The 14,217-nt window shown below is 35.2% G+C and overlaps 2 protein-coding genes across 2 annotated transcripts; one reads left to right on the top strand and one right to left on the bottom strand.

The window, feature by feature from the left end:
• The first annotated feature begins 5,758 nt into the window (after nucleotides 1-5,758).
• Nucleotides 5,759-8,358, top strand: LOC133777962 (peroxidase 20). The gene is made up of 4 exons (XM_062217725.1): nucleotides 5,759-6,075; nucleotides 6,333-6,524; nucleotides 6,733-6,898; nucleotides 7,067-8,358. Exons 1-4 carry the CDS (start codon nucleotides 5,851-5,853, stop codon nucleotides 7,489-7,491), a joined length of 1,008 nt encoding a protein of 335 aa, XP_062073709.1. The 5' UTR covers nucleotides 5,759-5,850; the 3' UTR covers nucleotides 7,492-8,358.
• A 112-nt stretch (nucleotides 8,359-8,470) lies between these two features.
• On the bottom strand, nucleotides 8,471-11,994 carry LOC133777961 (ribose-phosphate pyrophosphokinase 1). Its single transcript, XM_062217724.1, has 8 exons — nucleotides 11,639-11,994; nucleotides 11,237-11,410; nucleotides 10,559-10,807; nucleotides 10,169-10,312; nucleotides 9,918-10,085; nucleotides 9,709-9,778; nucleotides 9,193-9,274; nucleotides 8,471-9,011 (listed from the first exon to the last, which is right to left on the bottom strand). The coding sequence occupies exons 1-8, from the start codon at nucleotides 11,807-11,809 to the stop codon at nucleotides 8,831-8,833; spliced, it is 1,239 nt and encodes a 412-aa protein (XP_062073708.1). The 5' UTR covers nucleotides 11,810-11,994; the 3' UTR covers nucleotides 8,471-8,830.
• Between the last annotated feature and the right edge of the window lie 2,223 nt (nucleotides 11,995-14,217).

Below are 14,217 nucleotides of genomic sequence, written 5' to 3'. Positions count from 1 at the left end.
AAAGATATTTTTAAGTAATAGAAAAGATATGATATTTTTGTATTAACCCATTAAAAAATTATTCAAAATTCAAATTTTAAGAAAAAATTTATCGCAGCTCGCGACTATGGGACGATCTGGGCAAAAAAACGCGCGCTAGCCGTGACCAGGGTGTAACACCCCAATTTGCTAATAAGGTTTAGGACCTTGATTAGCGTGCCTGGTGGGCAATAAGTGAATTAACATGTTAATATATGAATTTAAATGAATATGTGATTAGAATGCATGTTTAGGTGGAATAAATATGAATGTGGGCCCCGTTTGTATGTTAGGGGTAAAATGGTAATTTAGCCCGCTGAGGGCATAAATGTGATAATTGTATTATATGATTGGTACCACATGTGAGTGGTGACATTATTGTGATGCACGTGTCGAGACGGTCCTATGGAGCTAATTAGTTTAAAAGTCACAACGGGATTAAATACCCGGCTCGGGAGGAGCCTAGGGGTATTTTTGGAATTTTATACTTTGAGTTTGTGAGCTAATGGTTAGTGGTGATTAAGTAACTTGAGTGACCATTAGTAACCATTAAGAGTAACTGATTTTAGATGAGAAAGATGATAGATTTGTAGGAAAGGTGAAATGGTAAAAGTGCCCTTGAGGTTTAGTTAGGAAAGAAATTACTTGGATGGGTAAAATAGTATTTTGGCAGGGGTTTAGATACCTTCAGCTGAGGGAAAAGATGATTCATGCTTTATACTTAGCCATATTTTGATCTTGCTGAAATTGGAAGAAAACCTAGAGGAGAAAAGGAAAAAAAAACTAAGGGCAAGAAGGAAGGGAAGAAGGGAAACTCTCTTGGGATCAAGAAGGGGATTAAAGCTAGGAAACTTAAAGGAGTATTCAGCATATTGAGGTAAGGAAATTTTGTGCATATGTTGTAAAATTCAGTTAAGAATATCATGGAATTGAGAATTGAGTTGTGTGTTTTGCTTGGTGAATTCTTGAGATGAATTGAGGATAGGTTTAGCTTGAGGTTGTGATTGAGCTTGGAATTTGATTGGGAAAGCAGCTCAAGGTTGAATTCTTGATTGAGGTAAGAGTTTTAAATATCTTTGAATTTTCGTATCTGGTGTGGTTTAAGAATTTGGAAGCATGGTTTAAGTTTTTCAAGATTTGGTTTAAGTTTTTGGCCTACTGGTTTAAGTTTCTGAAGTTTGAGACCAAAGGGTGGATTTTGGGTGTGATTGTGTGTTTGACCTTGTTGCTGGTGTTTATAGGTTGTTAGATTGTTTATTTGAGGTTTCAAATTGGTTTTGGGGTTTAGGTATGAGTTTGGGTTAGATTGGAGGTGTTTTGGCTCGGGGAAAATGCACGGGAAAACCCAGAAATCTGGGTTCACGAAGGGGCGCCGCGGCCCTGTTCCTTGGTGCCGTGGCACAAGGCTGCATCAGGCAACAGAGAAGTTTCTGGGCACCACGGCCCTTGAAGGGTAGTGCCACGGCGCTAGGCTATTTTCTGGGCAGGGAATTTTTGCATTTTAGGGCTTTTGCCCCAGGGGCTCGGGGGATGTTTCCGTTGTATTGTTTTGGGAAATTGGAGGTCCTGAGAGTACGGGATAGGTTTCGGGAAGTGGTTTTGAATTGGTTAGTATTAAAGGGTGTTTTATATGTGTTGTGACTAGGTTTTCGGAGAGGCTCGGGATAGAGGACCGTGCTCGTGACTTTGGTGCATTGTAAAGCTCGGGATACAGGTAAGAAAACTGTAGTACCCGTAGAGCAGGGCATGGGCCCATAGTGTTGTTGCAGGGCACGGCCCTAGATTGTACTATATGCTAGGACATAGCCTTGATTGAACTGTTATATGTTTGAATGTTGTTTGAGTTAAGCTATATGTGGTTATAGTTTATTGAACGGCAAAGGAGCCGGGAACGGCAAGGAGCCAGGAACGGCAAAGGGCCGAGAACGACAGTGGGGCCGAGAATAACATTTGGCATGCGGAGTGCATACCACCAGGGTGAGACCCCAATGGATACATGGGATATCCTAACGGTGTGGACCGAGATCCCAGGCTTTGGTAATGTTTCTGGGACGGCATGGCCGTATATGTTTAGTCTGATGGACTATCTGTTTATCTGTGGATTATCTGATATAAATGGTTATATAATATGCATATGTTATGTGCTGTGTGAGTTTTCTTGCTGGGCTTCGGCTCACGAGTGCTCTGTATTGCAGGTAAAGGCAAGGAAAAAGTCAACCAGCCATGAGTACGGAGAGCGTGGGGCGGCGCGTACATGTTTGGCCTGCCCGACTCCTTTGGTTGGGGCATTTTGAGAAATGGCTATAATAAACTGTAATTTTGATAGTTAGCTATCTGTAAACCGATTTTGAGTTGTAAATATTTTATAAACCTTATTTTGGGATCCCAAACGTTAGACACTTGGAATTTTCAATGAAATAGGATACTTTCAAAGTTTACAGCCTTAACTTTTTGTTTAATCACACTTTTGTTCTTAAAACCTCGTTTAGCGAGTTAATTGCACATTTTAAACTCACTTAGTAACGGCTCTAAGGTAGTAGGGCGTTACACAGGGGTTGATGGTGGTCACGGCCATTAGCCGCTGTTACCCAGGTCGCAGTCGTGAAAACTGATGGCCGCGACCACATCCTGAAAGAGAAAAAAAATTAATAAAATTTGTGTAATTTTTCAAGCCAAAAATGTTTTCTAAATAAATTTTACCATGTTTTACATCAAATAAAGCATTTATAAAAATTATTTGCAAAGAAAACACAACAAAAGAACCAAAATTTGCTAATAATCACATAAGAATCAATAGGCTTCATAAAAACATGAAATTCATCCAATTACTCAATGCATCAAATAATTCAAATTTTACCATGTTCATGCATGAAAATAAAGATTACTAAAGGCTCCGAGGCCAGTTATTAGGAAAACTTATACAAGAACTTAATTATTTTCATGTAAATCATATATTAAACACATTAATATAAGACAACCTAGAACATATTTCTACAATTGAATTTAAACAAAGATAATGATAAGAACACTTACATTATACGCAGCGGAATGTATTAATCATTCCTTCAGTTTCTCTAACCCTTGTATCCTTTCTGTCGCAGGGTATCACCAAGAAACTGAACCGATCTTCAATTTTCTTCACAGCCTTCCAAAGTATCCTTAGAATCACCTAGACTAGAGTGGGCAAATCTCAACACATGAGATAGATACAAAGAGGAGAATAATAGAAGAGAATATTGAGGCTTAGAAAAGGAATCATGTTGTAGATAGAATCTAAAACCTAGAACATCAAGAATAGATCTTCTGATCTTCTCAAAATAAGTGATTCATAAATCTTATTTCAACTATCACTTAGCATTCATTTTATAGGCTCAATTAGATCATTTATTTTAATGAAAAAATCAATAAAATAATAGATAATATCAACCATTAGGTCGAAATTTTCATGGGATTTAGGCCCGTGAAATTTCTCATTTAATTATAAACCCATTTGACTTAAAATCAAGACCTATATTATTTTCTACTGATTAATTAATTAAATAATTATTTAAATCCTTTATCAAATTAATTATTTATAATTTAAACCTTGATTTAAACTTATTTATTAATTTATACACCAATTTGTCTTATTTAATAAATCTGCCCTATAATCTCTTTTCTTCTCTAAAATGTATAACTCTACGAATCTATTCAAAATTGACTTGGTCAACTTTGATAATTAAATCAATTAATTGAGACTATCTAGATGATTTTATCCAGGGTACAGTGGGGACCATGGACCTATGAAATCAAGCTCCAATAAGTTATCATAAATTTAACAAATAAATTTACTAATTTATTAATTCATCGTGATTCTACTAAAGACTCAGAATTGTACTTTTGAATTCATAGAATGATTTATAACAAATATAGATACGTTATTAATTTTCCATTGTTACAACCATAATTGTCACTCAATCATCTATAGATGGTCTACAATGAGATGAGACTAAAATACTGTTTTACCCCTCATTGTATTTTATCCTTAAAACACTTAGTTCCTTGAAAATGTTATTTCAGTAAACTAATATTAATTACTGAAATGAGATCTCTATCATTTAGCACCTTGAACCAAACTAAAAGAAAATCATCGTTTTACTTCTTCATTAGAAGCTATGAATGTTCATATCTATGATTAACACTCCCACTCAATTATACTACCGAGTTCCCAAGATGTAAGTATGGGCTAGTCCATAGGGTAAGCTGGTAATGAACAAGTCAAAGAACTCAAATAATATAATTAGTTAGAATACTAATCACTCAAAATTGACATTGAATTGACCTATGGTCAACTATATGATATGACTAGAATAGATAATAACAGTATGTTTACTTATCCTATCTACTGTCAATATCGATCATGTCCGATGTAACAAATACATCTTATCTTATCTACTGTGCTAATGTTCTGGAAAGAACATAACACTGCAATGTGTAAGTAGATCATATCGTAGATTAACAACTCATTGTAAATCCTGTGTACTGACTAATCTTAGGACTAACTTATTTTGAACATATAATCATTTTTATATTCCACTGTGATTACGTCACTATAAATACGATTAGTTATATGCTCGGGATTTAATAGAAGTCTATATTAAATAAATAATCATGAAAATAAAACATGTGAGCGAAGTGATTAATCAAGTCAAAAAATGATTTATATTCTTTTATTGATAATAAAATGATATTACAAAGAAATTGAGTTTTAATTAGGGCATAAAGCCCCAACAATATCAAAAACAAAATATCTCTCATATTTTTATAAAATTATACTCTCAATTTTTACATCAATAGTGATATTTTTTTTCCTTGACGCGGCTAAGAACATCTCCAAGGGGCTCTTTAAAATAGCCTATTAGCTATAATGGGGAGTGAAATCTAAAAAAGAGCATTCCAACCACTCCATAGATACGGAGCCACATTATGGCTCCCCTTCCTTAATCCCCCTCCCCCCATTTTTTATGTTTTTTTTAAGACTTGTGAGGATGGGCATATCTTCACTTTCCAAAATAGATAGCCACAAGGGAGCTAGCTAAATGTAGATAGCTCCCTAAATTTTTATAATTTTTTTAATAGTTTTTGTAAAAAAAAATTATTAAAATAATCTATATTATCTAAAATAGAGAACTTAGTTGGAGTAAGGATGACAAAAGTGATTTTTAGCTATTTTAGCTAAAAATATAGAGTAGTCATGGAGTTGCTCTAACATACATGTAAGTTAGTATCAATAAGGTCATAATCAACAATATGGATTTCTTTGCTGTCTTACTGTTTGGGTTAGTCCATCTAGAAATCTATAATAAATATAGTTTGGATTTGAGTTTTACAAATCGTGTTCCTCTGTCTGCTCTTTCAACTTTTATAGTGCAAAGTCAATTTACAATAAGTAAAAACAACGAAAGAAAATAAGAATGGTAAGAAAATAGAAACGACAAATAATAAATTAATCAGAAAAAGAGCAATTACTATCTGGTTGCCTCGCGCTTAAATAAGTGATTAGAAAGGGGGGGAAATCATAAAACTTATCGTGTTATGTAATGCTACCTATATAGAATGTTGGTTTGTTTTACTAGAAAAGAGCAATTAGGTATGGTTGGTTGGACCAACTTTGGTGTATAAGAACACTCAAAAGGAATACCTTTCAGATGAGTTGGTTTTGAAAACAAAGAGAAAAAACAAACAAAGAATGGTAAGAAAACAGAGCCAAAATTTGTCTAACTAATTAGATTCACAGCTTATAGTAGTATAAACGAGAATGTGACATTTTCATTCATCCAAACAAAAACAAGAATGGAGTACTTGATGAGGATATTATTCATTGTCCTAGCTTTGGTTTTACATGGCAAAAAAACTTTTAGTGGGGATGTAGCACCACCTCTAGTCTATAACTATTACAAAGAAACTTGTCCCTTTGCAGAAGAGATCATTAGGCGTCAAGTAGAGATTGCAGTGCTCAAAGAGCCTCGAGTGGCCGCTTCTCTTCTCCGTCTTCATTTTCATGATTGCTTCGTCATGGTAATCTCTTATTCTTGTACATGCACATATCATAGAACATTTACTCATTGTACCATGTGACTTTGTTTTGTTGCAGGTTGTTATAGAATTTCTTGCAATAGTTATGATTGAAAAGTTACACACCATAACTATACATGTGACTTTCATATTTGGATACAATGATCATGATATTTGTTTTGTTACAACCTTTCATATTTGGATTTATAGAAGATTTGGATAGTTTTTCACTATAAATTTGTGTTTACGGTGGGAGTTAGGGATGCGATGCATCGGTACTTTTGGACGACTTTGAAGGAATAGTGAGTGAGAAACAGGCTACTACTAACTTGAATTCACTAAGAGGATTTGAGGTCATAGATAATATCAAGTACTACTTGGGAATGTCATGTCCTTGTACTGTTTCTTGTGCTGACATTCTGGCCATTGCTGCTCGTGATGCTGTTCACCTGGTACATCTCTCGCTTTCTCTCTCTCATACATATACTTACATATTATGTGATCACTTTTTTCCTTCTGGGAAAGAGAGTATGGTTATGGTGAGAAACTTCAACTCGAATGTGTTAGCCAGTTATAGAGGCATTTGTTTAAGTATGTTTGCTTTCATGACATGTTTTTTCTTTTTCTTTTTCTCTCCATTGGGATTGCCATCTGCATCAGAGAGGAGGGCCAAATTGGGAAGTTTTGTTAGGCAGGAGAGACTCATTGGAAGCAAACTTAAGTGGGGCCAACAAGTTCATCCCTGCACCAAATTCTTCTCTTGAGACCCTCGTTGCCAATTTTGACCAACAAGGACTAGATGTTGCAGACTTGGTTGCTTTATCAGGTAGGGACATGAATTATACAACTTTTCACATAAAGAAAAAGTAGAAACAGAGAAAAATCTTTTTTGCCAGAACTTTCATTGAACCAAATAAGAAATCCCCAAAATTTATTTCTTTTATGAAATAATCATCACACGTTAGCCATTGAAACAAAGGTTTTATGACAACAGGAAGCCATACAATGGGACAGGCAAGATGTGTAAGTTTCAGACAAAGAGCCTATGATGCGGAATTCTTTCATGAACATTATGACAGGTACAAGAGATACACCACATTTCGAAGAATTCTGCGGTCCATATGCCCAGCATCTGGGAAAGATCACAGATTAGCTCCTCTTGATCTTGTGACTCCAGCCCAATTTGACAACCATTACTTCCACAACCTTCTTCAAGGAAAAGGCTTGTTAGGATCTGACACTGTACTCATCAGCCAAGATCATGAAGGGGTAATCCTTAAACAGGTTTTGGCTTATGCCTCAGATGAGAAGCTTTTCTTTGATTCATTTGTTAAGTCAATAGTCAAGATGGGCAACATCAATGTCCTCACAGGAAACCAAGGAGAAATTAGAAGGAATTGTAGATTTGTAAATACTTAGTGGTAGCTCAGAGGTTGATTCTTATAGGTATTGTAATCTACTACAGTATTATTTTGCTTTGTTTTTGTATAAAAAGTTGCATTTAATATACTAGTAAAAATGTAAGATCTAAGAACACGACATTTGTTTAATATTTATTTATAGAGAATTTAGTAGGACTACCTACAAGGACATCTTCTCACTATAGCGGAGAATGCCTCCCAAGAGTTTACAAATCAACACATTGATACAAACATCGCACACGATTATAGGCTATAAACCCGTAATTGTAATTTCCAGTCTCCGGTTTTAGGTGTCTCCATATCCCCCAACTAATAAAAACGAGACCATGTCCCCAACTAACAAAAATGAACATTTATTAATATTTTAAATATTTGCGATGACTTTCTAATTGACTTGTCTTATTTTGTTTGGGGACATGAAGACACATTCTAACTTTGACTTTATTAAAGCATGTACAAATAACTCACTCCCGAAAGGAGAAATAGCATGGCATTCAAGTCATGCTTCACCTAAAAATAAATACTCGTGGACATGTTTTATTTCAGGTTGAACTAAATGTTTTACTTCACCACATTAGAAATCTTGTGCATTTAATATAAAGTACAACTCAAACTAACAAAAATTGACAATAACCCTTAGTTTTTAATTGCTTATTGCAAGTTACTCAATGCATCTATTCAATCATTGGCAGTAAATCTACAAAAAAAAAAAATACGCAACTCTTCTTTTACCATTTTATATCACAAGGTGTTAAGTATCGAATCCTACTTATTTTATTTTACATTAAAATATATGGGACCTAATGCTTTATTGCACCAATCAATGTATAATTGTGTTGAACACCATAGGTGCACATTGTACAATTGTGGTGCCCATTGTACAATTGTAGTAGCTTATTGTCAATATAAATAATTTTAGTCGGTGTGTTAATAGTAGTCATTAAATTAAAATCAAAACTGAACTATATAAAAAAAAATTGAAGAGTAATTGTACTCTAATTTTTCATTTTATCGAGAAGAAAATCAGAAAAGAACTAAATATGGTAGACCAAGATCCCACCCCACCCCCAACACCTTTACTCTACCTGACTATCTCTCCTAGCTCTTGCCAAACAATGGATTTAAACTCTTATCAATCTTGCCAAACATAGCCTAATATTTTGCTGTGTGTGTAAATGTGGTTATTAAAATATCTCTAGAATTAAAAAGAAAGACTAAAAGAAAAAAGAGGGGACAACATAATTGGGAACGACCAAGAGAATGGGGCCATTCACTAAGGGACTAAATTTAAAAGGAGTGGCCTGTGGCTATCAATGCCTCCCGTCTTCTTTATGATTTCACTGAAAAATGCTACTCACAGAACAATCATCATGAACACGCCAAATAGTTTCACCCAACAAGTTAGCTACTGTAAGAACAGTCAACTGAGGGAAGTAATTCTTCTCCAGAACAGGAATGGTGTTTGTCACAATCACCTCTTGAAACAAACCACTTGAAAGCCTCTCAATCGCCGGTGGGCTGTCACTCAAAAAACATGAGTTCAGTGTTTTAATCACCACGAGTTCAACAAAACAAAAATCATATCTCAGATAATGATATAATTAAATTTATTGCACTTCAATGTAAAGGGAAACTTGATAGCAAATGGGGAAGACAACGTAACTGGGAAAAATTAAAAGCTACAAAAAAATGTGGATACCTCAACACTGCATGGGTGCAGCATGCGTACACTTCCCTAGCCCCCTCTTGGTGTAAAAGGGCTGCACCTTTTGAAATTGTCCCTACAACAAAACAGAAGCAAACAACAAAACATTACATTCCCTTAGAGAGCATTTGTACCAAATTAGTGAACAATGAAAGCCACAAAATGCTGAACACTACAATACTTTTCCAAATTGGAGTTATATATCCCCAACACCACACCACACCACACAAACACACAATAAATAGCAGCCTAATAAACAGAGCATATTACCTGTCATTGCAATCACACTAGAAAATGAACTGAAAGAGAGAGGGAACTCCAATAGTTGAGAGGAAACGAGAGGTGAAACTTAACTTTAAATGACCAAATACGTATATAGTTATTAAATGACATACACTAGTTCAATTTCCCCCTTTTTTCCTATGTAAATGTAATATTTTAAAAAAAAAAATCTTGCATAAAGTGACAAAAAGAGTTAAGAGTTTGATATCAAGAATCACTTTGACTCACCAGCAGTATCAATCATATCATCAACCATAACTGCAACTTTTCCTTTCACATCACCAATCAGGTTCATAACCTACAAATATAAAATTCATATAGATTCTAAGATGAGAAAAAAAAATGTCACCATTGAAGGATCATCAAAACCTAAGCTAAATGTTGTCTTAAGAAAAATCTGAAAAGAAAGTCCTCAATAGTATATGTTCAGAAACTACCTCGGCCACATTGTGCCCATGGCGTCTTTTGTCTACAATGGCTAAAGGTGCATCAGATAATTTTTTAGCAAATGCACGTGCTCTGGCAACTCCACCAACATCAGGGGAGACCACTACCAAATCTTCAGAACAAATTTTCTTGCTAGCAAGATAATCAAGAATCACTTGCTAGAAAGCACAAAATAATACAAATGTCAGTGGTCCTTAATGAAACTATGAAAACAGAAACATAAACCAATAAAAGTACTCACCTCACAATACACATGATCCACTGGAATATCAAAGTAACCTAATGACTGCCCAGAATGAATATCACAAGCAAGAACACGGTTTGCACCTGCTTCTGTAATAAGGTTTGCAACCAGTTTGGCTGCAATTGATTCACGCCCTTGGGTCTAAACATAAATGAAAAAGTGAATACAGGTTGAAGACAAAATGTATACAACATAGTTTGAATGCTCATAAATTATAGTCCAACTCAAACATTCTGTGTGGAATCAACCACATGGACAAAGCTGACATTTGAGTGATTATAACTCTTAAGTAGTGATTTCTGTTTTTACTGAAAACGACAACCTAATGAACTAATATGCGTACTAGCATCCCTAACTTCATAAAAGTACAAGGCGAACTAAATTTACCTTTCTATCTGCTCGGGCATACCCAAAATATGGAATTACAGCAGTAATATTTTTGGCCGATGCCCTTCGACAAGCATCAATCATTATTTCTAGTTCCATGAGATGCTCGTTCACAGGAGGACAGGTTGGCTGCAAAAGGTAGACATCACATCCTCGTACACTCTCTTGCAACTGAACATAAAACTCACCATCAGCAAATCTCTTTATGTTGATCTTTCCAAGTTCTACGCCCATGTACCATGCGATTTCCTAGGAAAAAGAAACTGAATGTCAGTAAATATAGGCACGCAAATTTTGAGAAAGTAACTGAAGTTTACTCAAAGCAAAAGAACATCCAGCTGCTAAAACTTCAACCAGATGCCATTCCAATAATAAAATTGCACAAACCCAAGTGGTCTTCAGGTACTCAACTTTTAACAAGAAATTCAGTTACCGATAATTCATCTAACTCAGCAAAATTATCCATTCACGCTTGATTTACACTTACACTACGAGATGAAAACCTAAAATCATACATCATTTCACCAAATTCAAGAAAGAAAAAAAGTATCATACACGTGATTTACTGACGAATTATTCTTTACAATAATATAATGAAACCCACATCAAAAAATGTATGTAGAAAAAAGAGCCCTTTACGAATATCATGTATAAAATAAAATTGGATGGTTTGATTACCTGACTGAGTGAAGGATTGGCTGAGCCAGAAAACAACTTAATTTTGGAGTTATTTCTGTTGACTGCTTTCTCCACTCGAGTGGATTCCAAGAACTTGGGCAATGTTCTTTCATTAAGAATAGGAATGGTTGGTTTCCCATTCCCAAACTTGCTTGGCTCGGCCATATCACACCTCTTCCAACCACAATCGTATACACAAAAAACCATGTCAATACAACTCTAACTCAGGTTCGCATACAAATAGACATAAACAAATAAAAGTAAAAAAATGTCAAATTGTACTGGTTTTTTTTAAAACAACCCGTCTCTCTCTCTTCCTCGCTTTCTGCCATAACTATCTCAATCAAAGCCCGCATTTATGATTAATACTAAAAAAACGGAAAAAGTAAATACGGCGCTTACGACGGTGTTAGGGGCGCAAACTCGAGGGAGGGAGTCACAGTGAAGCAAAGTTCTACGACAGAGCGAGAAGCGAGACGGAGAAGAAGAAGACGACGAGAACGGAGCAGCCACCGCCGATGCCGATGACGAGGACGAAAACGAAGGAGAAGGCATAACCAGAGACGCAGCCATGCCTTAGTCACAGGGAAAGAGGTTGAGGCCTCCTAGGGTTAGTGAGGCAGAGAGAACGATAGAGAAAAAGAGAGGTGTTTATCAATGGCGGAGGGCACTCGGAGTTTCCACGACACTCGGACTTTAGAGAGGGACTATTCCTAACTTTTGATATCCCACTTGACACTTTTTCTACTTTGACCCGCTATTATCAAAAAGACTCACTAATTATATATACACCCAAAGCGTCGTCGTATACTCTTGTACGGTGTCGTTTCTTGTCTCGTCGTGGCCGTTTTGTGAGGTTCTTAATACGGGAATATGGGGGGACCCACCAGAATCTAAGTAAGTGAAAAAGGCCGTTTCTTTCCAGGTGGCACAGGTCCAAATCCCACATTTGTTTTTATTTTAAGTTTTTTGTGGTCAACTGTCTTAGGATTTTGTCATTATAAAAAGACTTTAATGTTGGTCCAAAAAAAAGGACTTTAATGCTAGTCGCTAGTTTGGAATTTTGAAAAAATTAATCACTATATTTAGAATATTTGTTTATGGTCACGAAAAAAAAAAGAATAAAAAGAGATAAGAGAGAACAAAAGAAAAAAAAAATCGTTATCGTGAAAACAAATTGACTCGCAACATAGAGTTGGTAGTGTTTTTTTTTTTGTTGAGCAAATAGAGTTGATAGTGTTTGAAGATACGATGAACATCCATCTACACAAGTATATAAAATTAATTAAATTTAGAGTATAATAATAGCAAATAACATTTTAATTACAAATATTAAAACACATATTTTTCAATTTCGAAAAAAAAAAGAACTTTTTGGGAACTTTCCCTTGCCATAATCTCCTCTATTCCAATTTTAGCCTATAAAACATGTTAAATTTTAAATTGTAATTATTAAAGACACCTAAATTAAAATAAATATATTTTCTTTTTTCTAAAAAAAATACTTCTATAATCAATATCTTCTCTATTATTAATTATTTTTTTCTCGGTGAGTTTTAACTGGGCAGATTTATGTAAAGGAAAATAATTTATATGGTTTTTAATTTGTATTTGCTTTCCTCATATAACACTTCTATATAAAAAAGAATGTAGATAATCGAAATTCTCAATTTTAAGGGTTTTTTGTTTTTTTCTAATAACTTTAATGGAATATTTTTTGTTGACCCTTGATTTGGCCAACAACACGAAGTCAAATATACGACAAAAGATAAAACGGCAAGTAAGAAAAATAAATCTAATGGAAGAGAATAAAACACCAAGGATTTAGAGTGGTTCGACCCCAAAAGATGGTAATGACCTACGTCCACTTAGTGCTATTATTAAGATTGAATCTCAAAGCAGTGATCAAAGAACTAGGGTTCTTAAGTTTCACAAACCTTAGAATAAATACAATAAAACAATGGATAATTGCACTATAGCTCTCTCTTTTTCTCTATCTTAGCAAAAAGATTCAGGCATCAAAAAGTTCATTCCTTGAGCTATTTCATGCATATTTATAGGCTCAAGGAGGGTTACATGTGCCAACGGGCCATATCTTCCCTTAATAACCGCGTATCAAGGTCATAATGAAGAAATATTCAATGTATTAATTATAAGATTACAATTTAAGAATGAAACAAATCAAGTTATACGACCAGCCTGGTCGTATCTATAAGTTAAGCCCCGACAAAGCAACGTGCGTCTGGTCGATAGTCGAGCAGTACTTTGGCCACGTGTCAACCACGTGTGAGAAATCCCTGTCACGTCATCAGCAGCCGTTTTTAGGGTAAACATTTGCCCCCCAAGTTTATTTATTGCGACCAGTAATAAGTAAACTTAGGAAACTAACTCTTCGAATACCCCACGAAATCTGTCAGAGTCGCCCATGCTTTCTCGAAAAAGGGTGATCAATCATGTCCAATCAAGTCTTTTCAGTTTTCCAATAACTTGTCTAACGGTCATTACACTTCCCCATGTTTTGAAAAGTTACCATTTATGATTACCTTGGTAATCGCTCCTCGGCTAATATAAATAACCCTTCAGAATCAGTTTTTACTTTTTACGCTTTAACTTTATCCTCTAGAAAACTGAAGAACCAGGAGCTATATTTCCAGAAATCCAGAAACTCGGATGGATCACGAAGCTCCTGCCTAGCTGAATCAACTTAGCACCTCAGAACTTTACTCCATCTTTCACACAAGTATGTTTCTTCAAACCTTTCAGTTGTTGATACGCCATGCAACACTTGTTTATCTCTATTTCTGATTTTTGAGTTCTTGGAGATTTTTTACTGTTCTTGACTGAAACTGTTTTGGGGAAATTGGGAATGTTAACCGATGCTTGAAAGGGTGATGAAACAATGTCTTGTAGGAGTCAAGAGCCAGTTTGGTAGTCGAGATTGTAGATTTAGGGCATAAAATCGAAGTAAAAATTCAATTTTT

This window comes from Humulus lupulus, chromosome 5, assembly GCF_963169125.1.
Source record: "Humulus lupulus chromosome 5, drHumLupu1.1, whole genome shotgun sequence".
NCBI lineage: Eukaryota > Viridiplantae > Streptophyta > Magnoliopsida > Rosales > Cannabaceae > Humulus > Humulus lupulus.
This window is presented reverse-complemented; position numbering and strand designations above follow the sequence as displayed.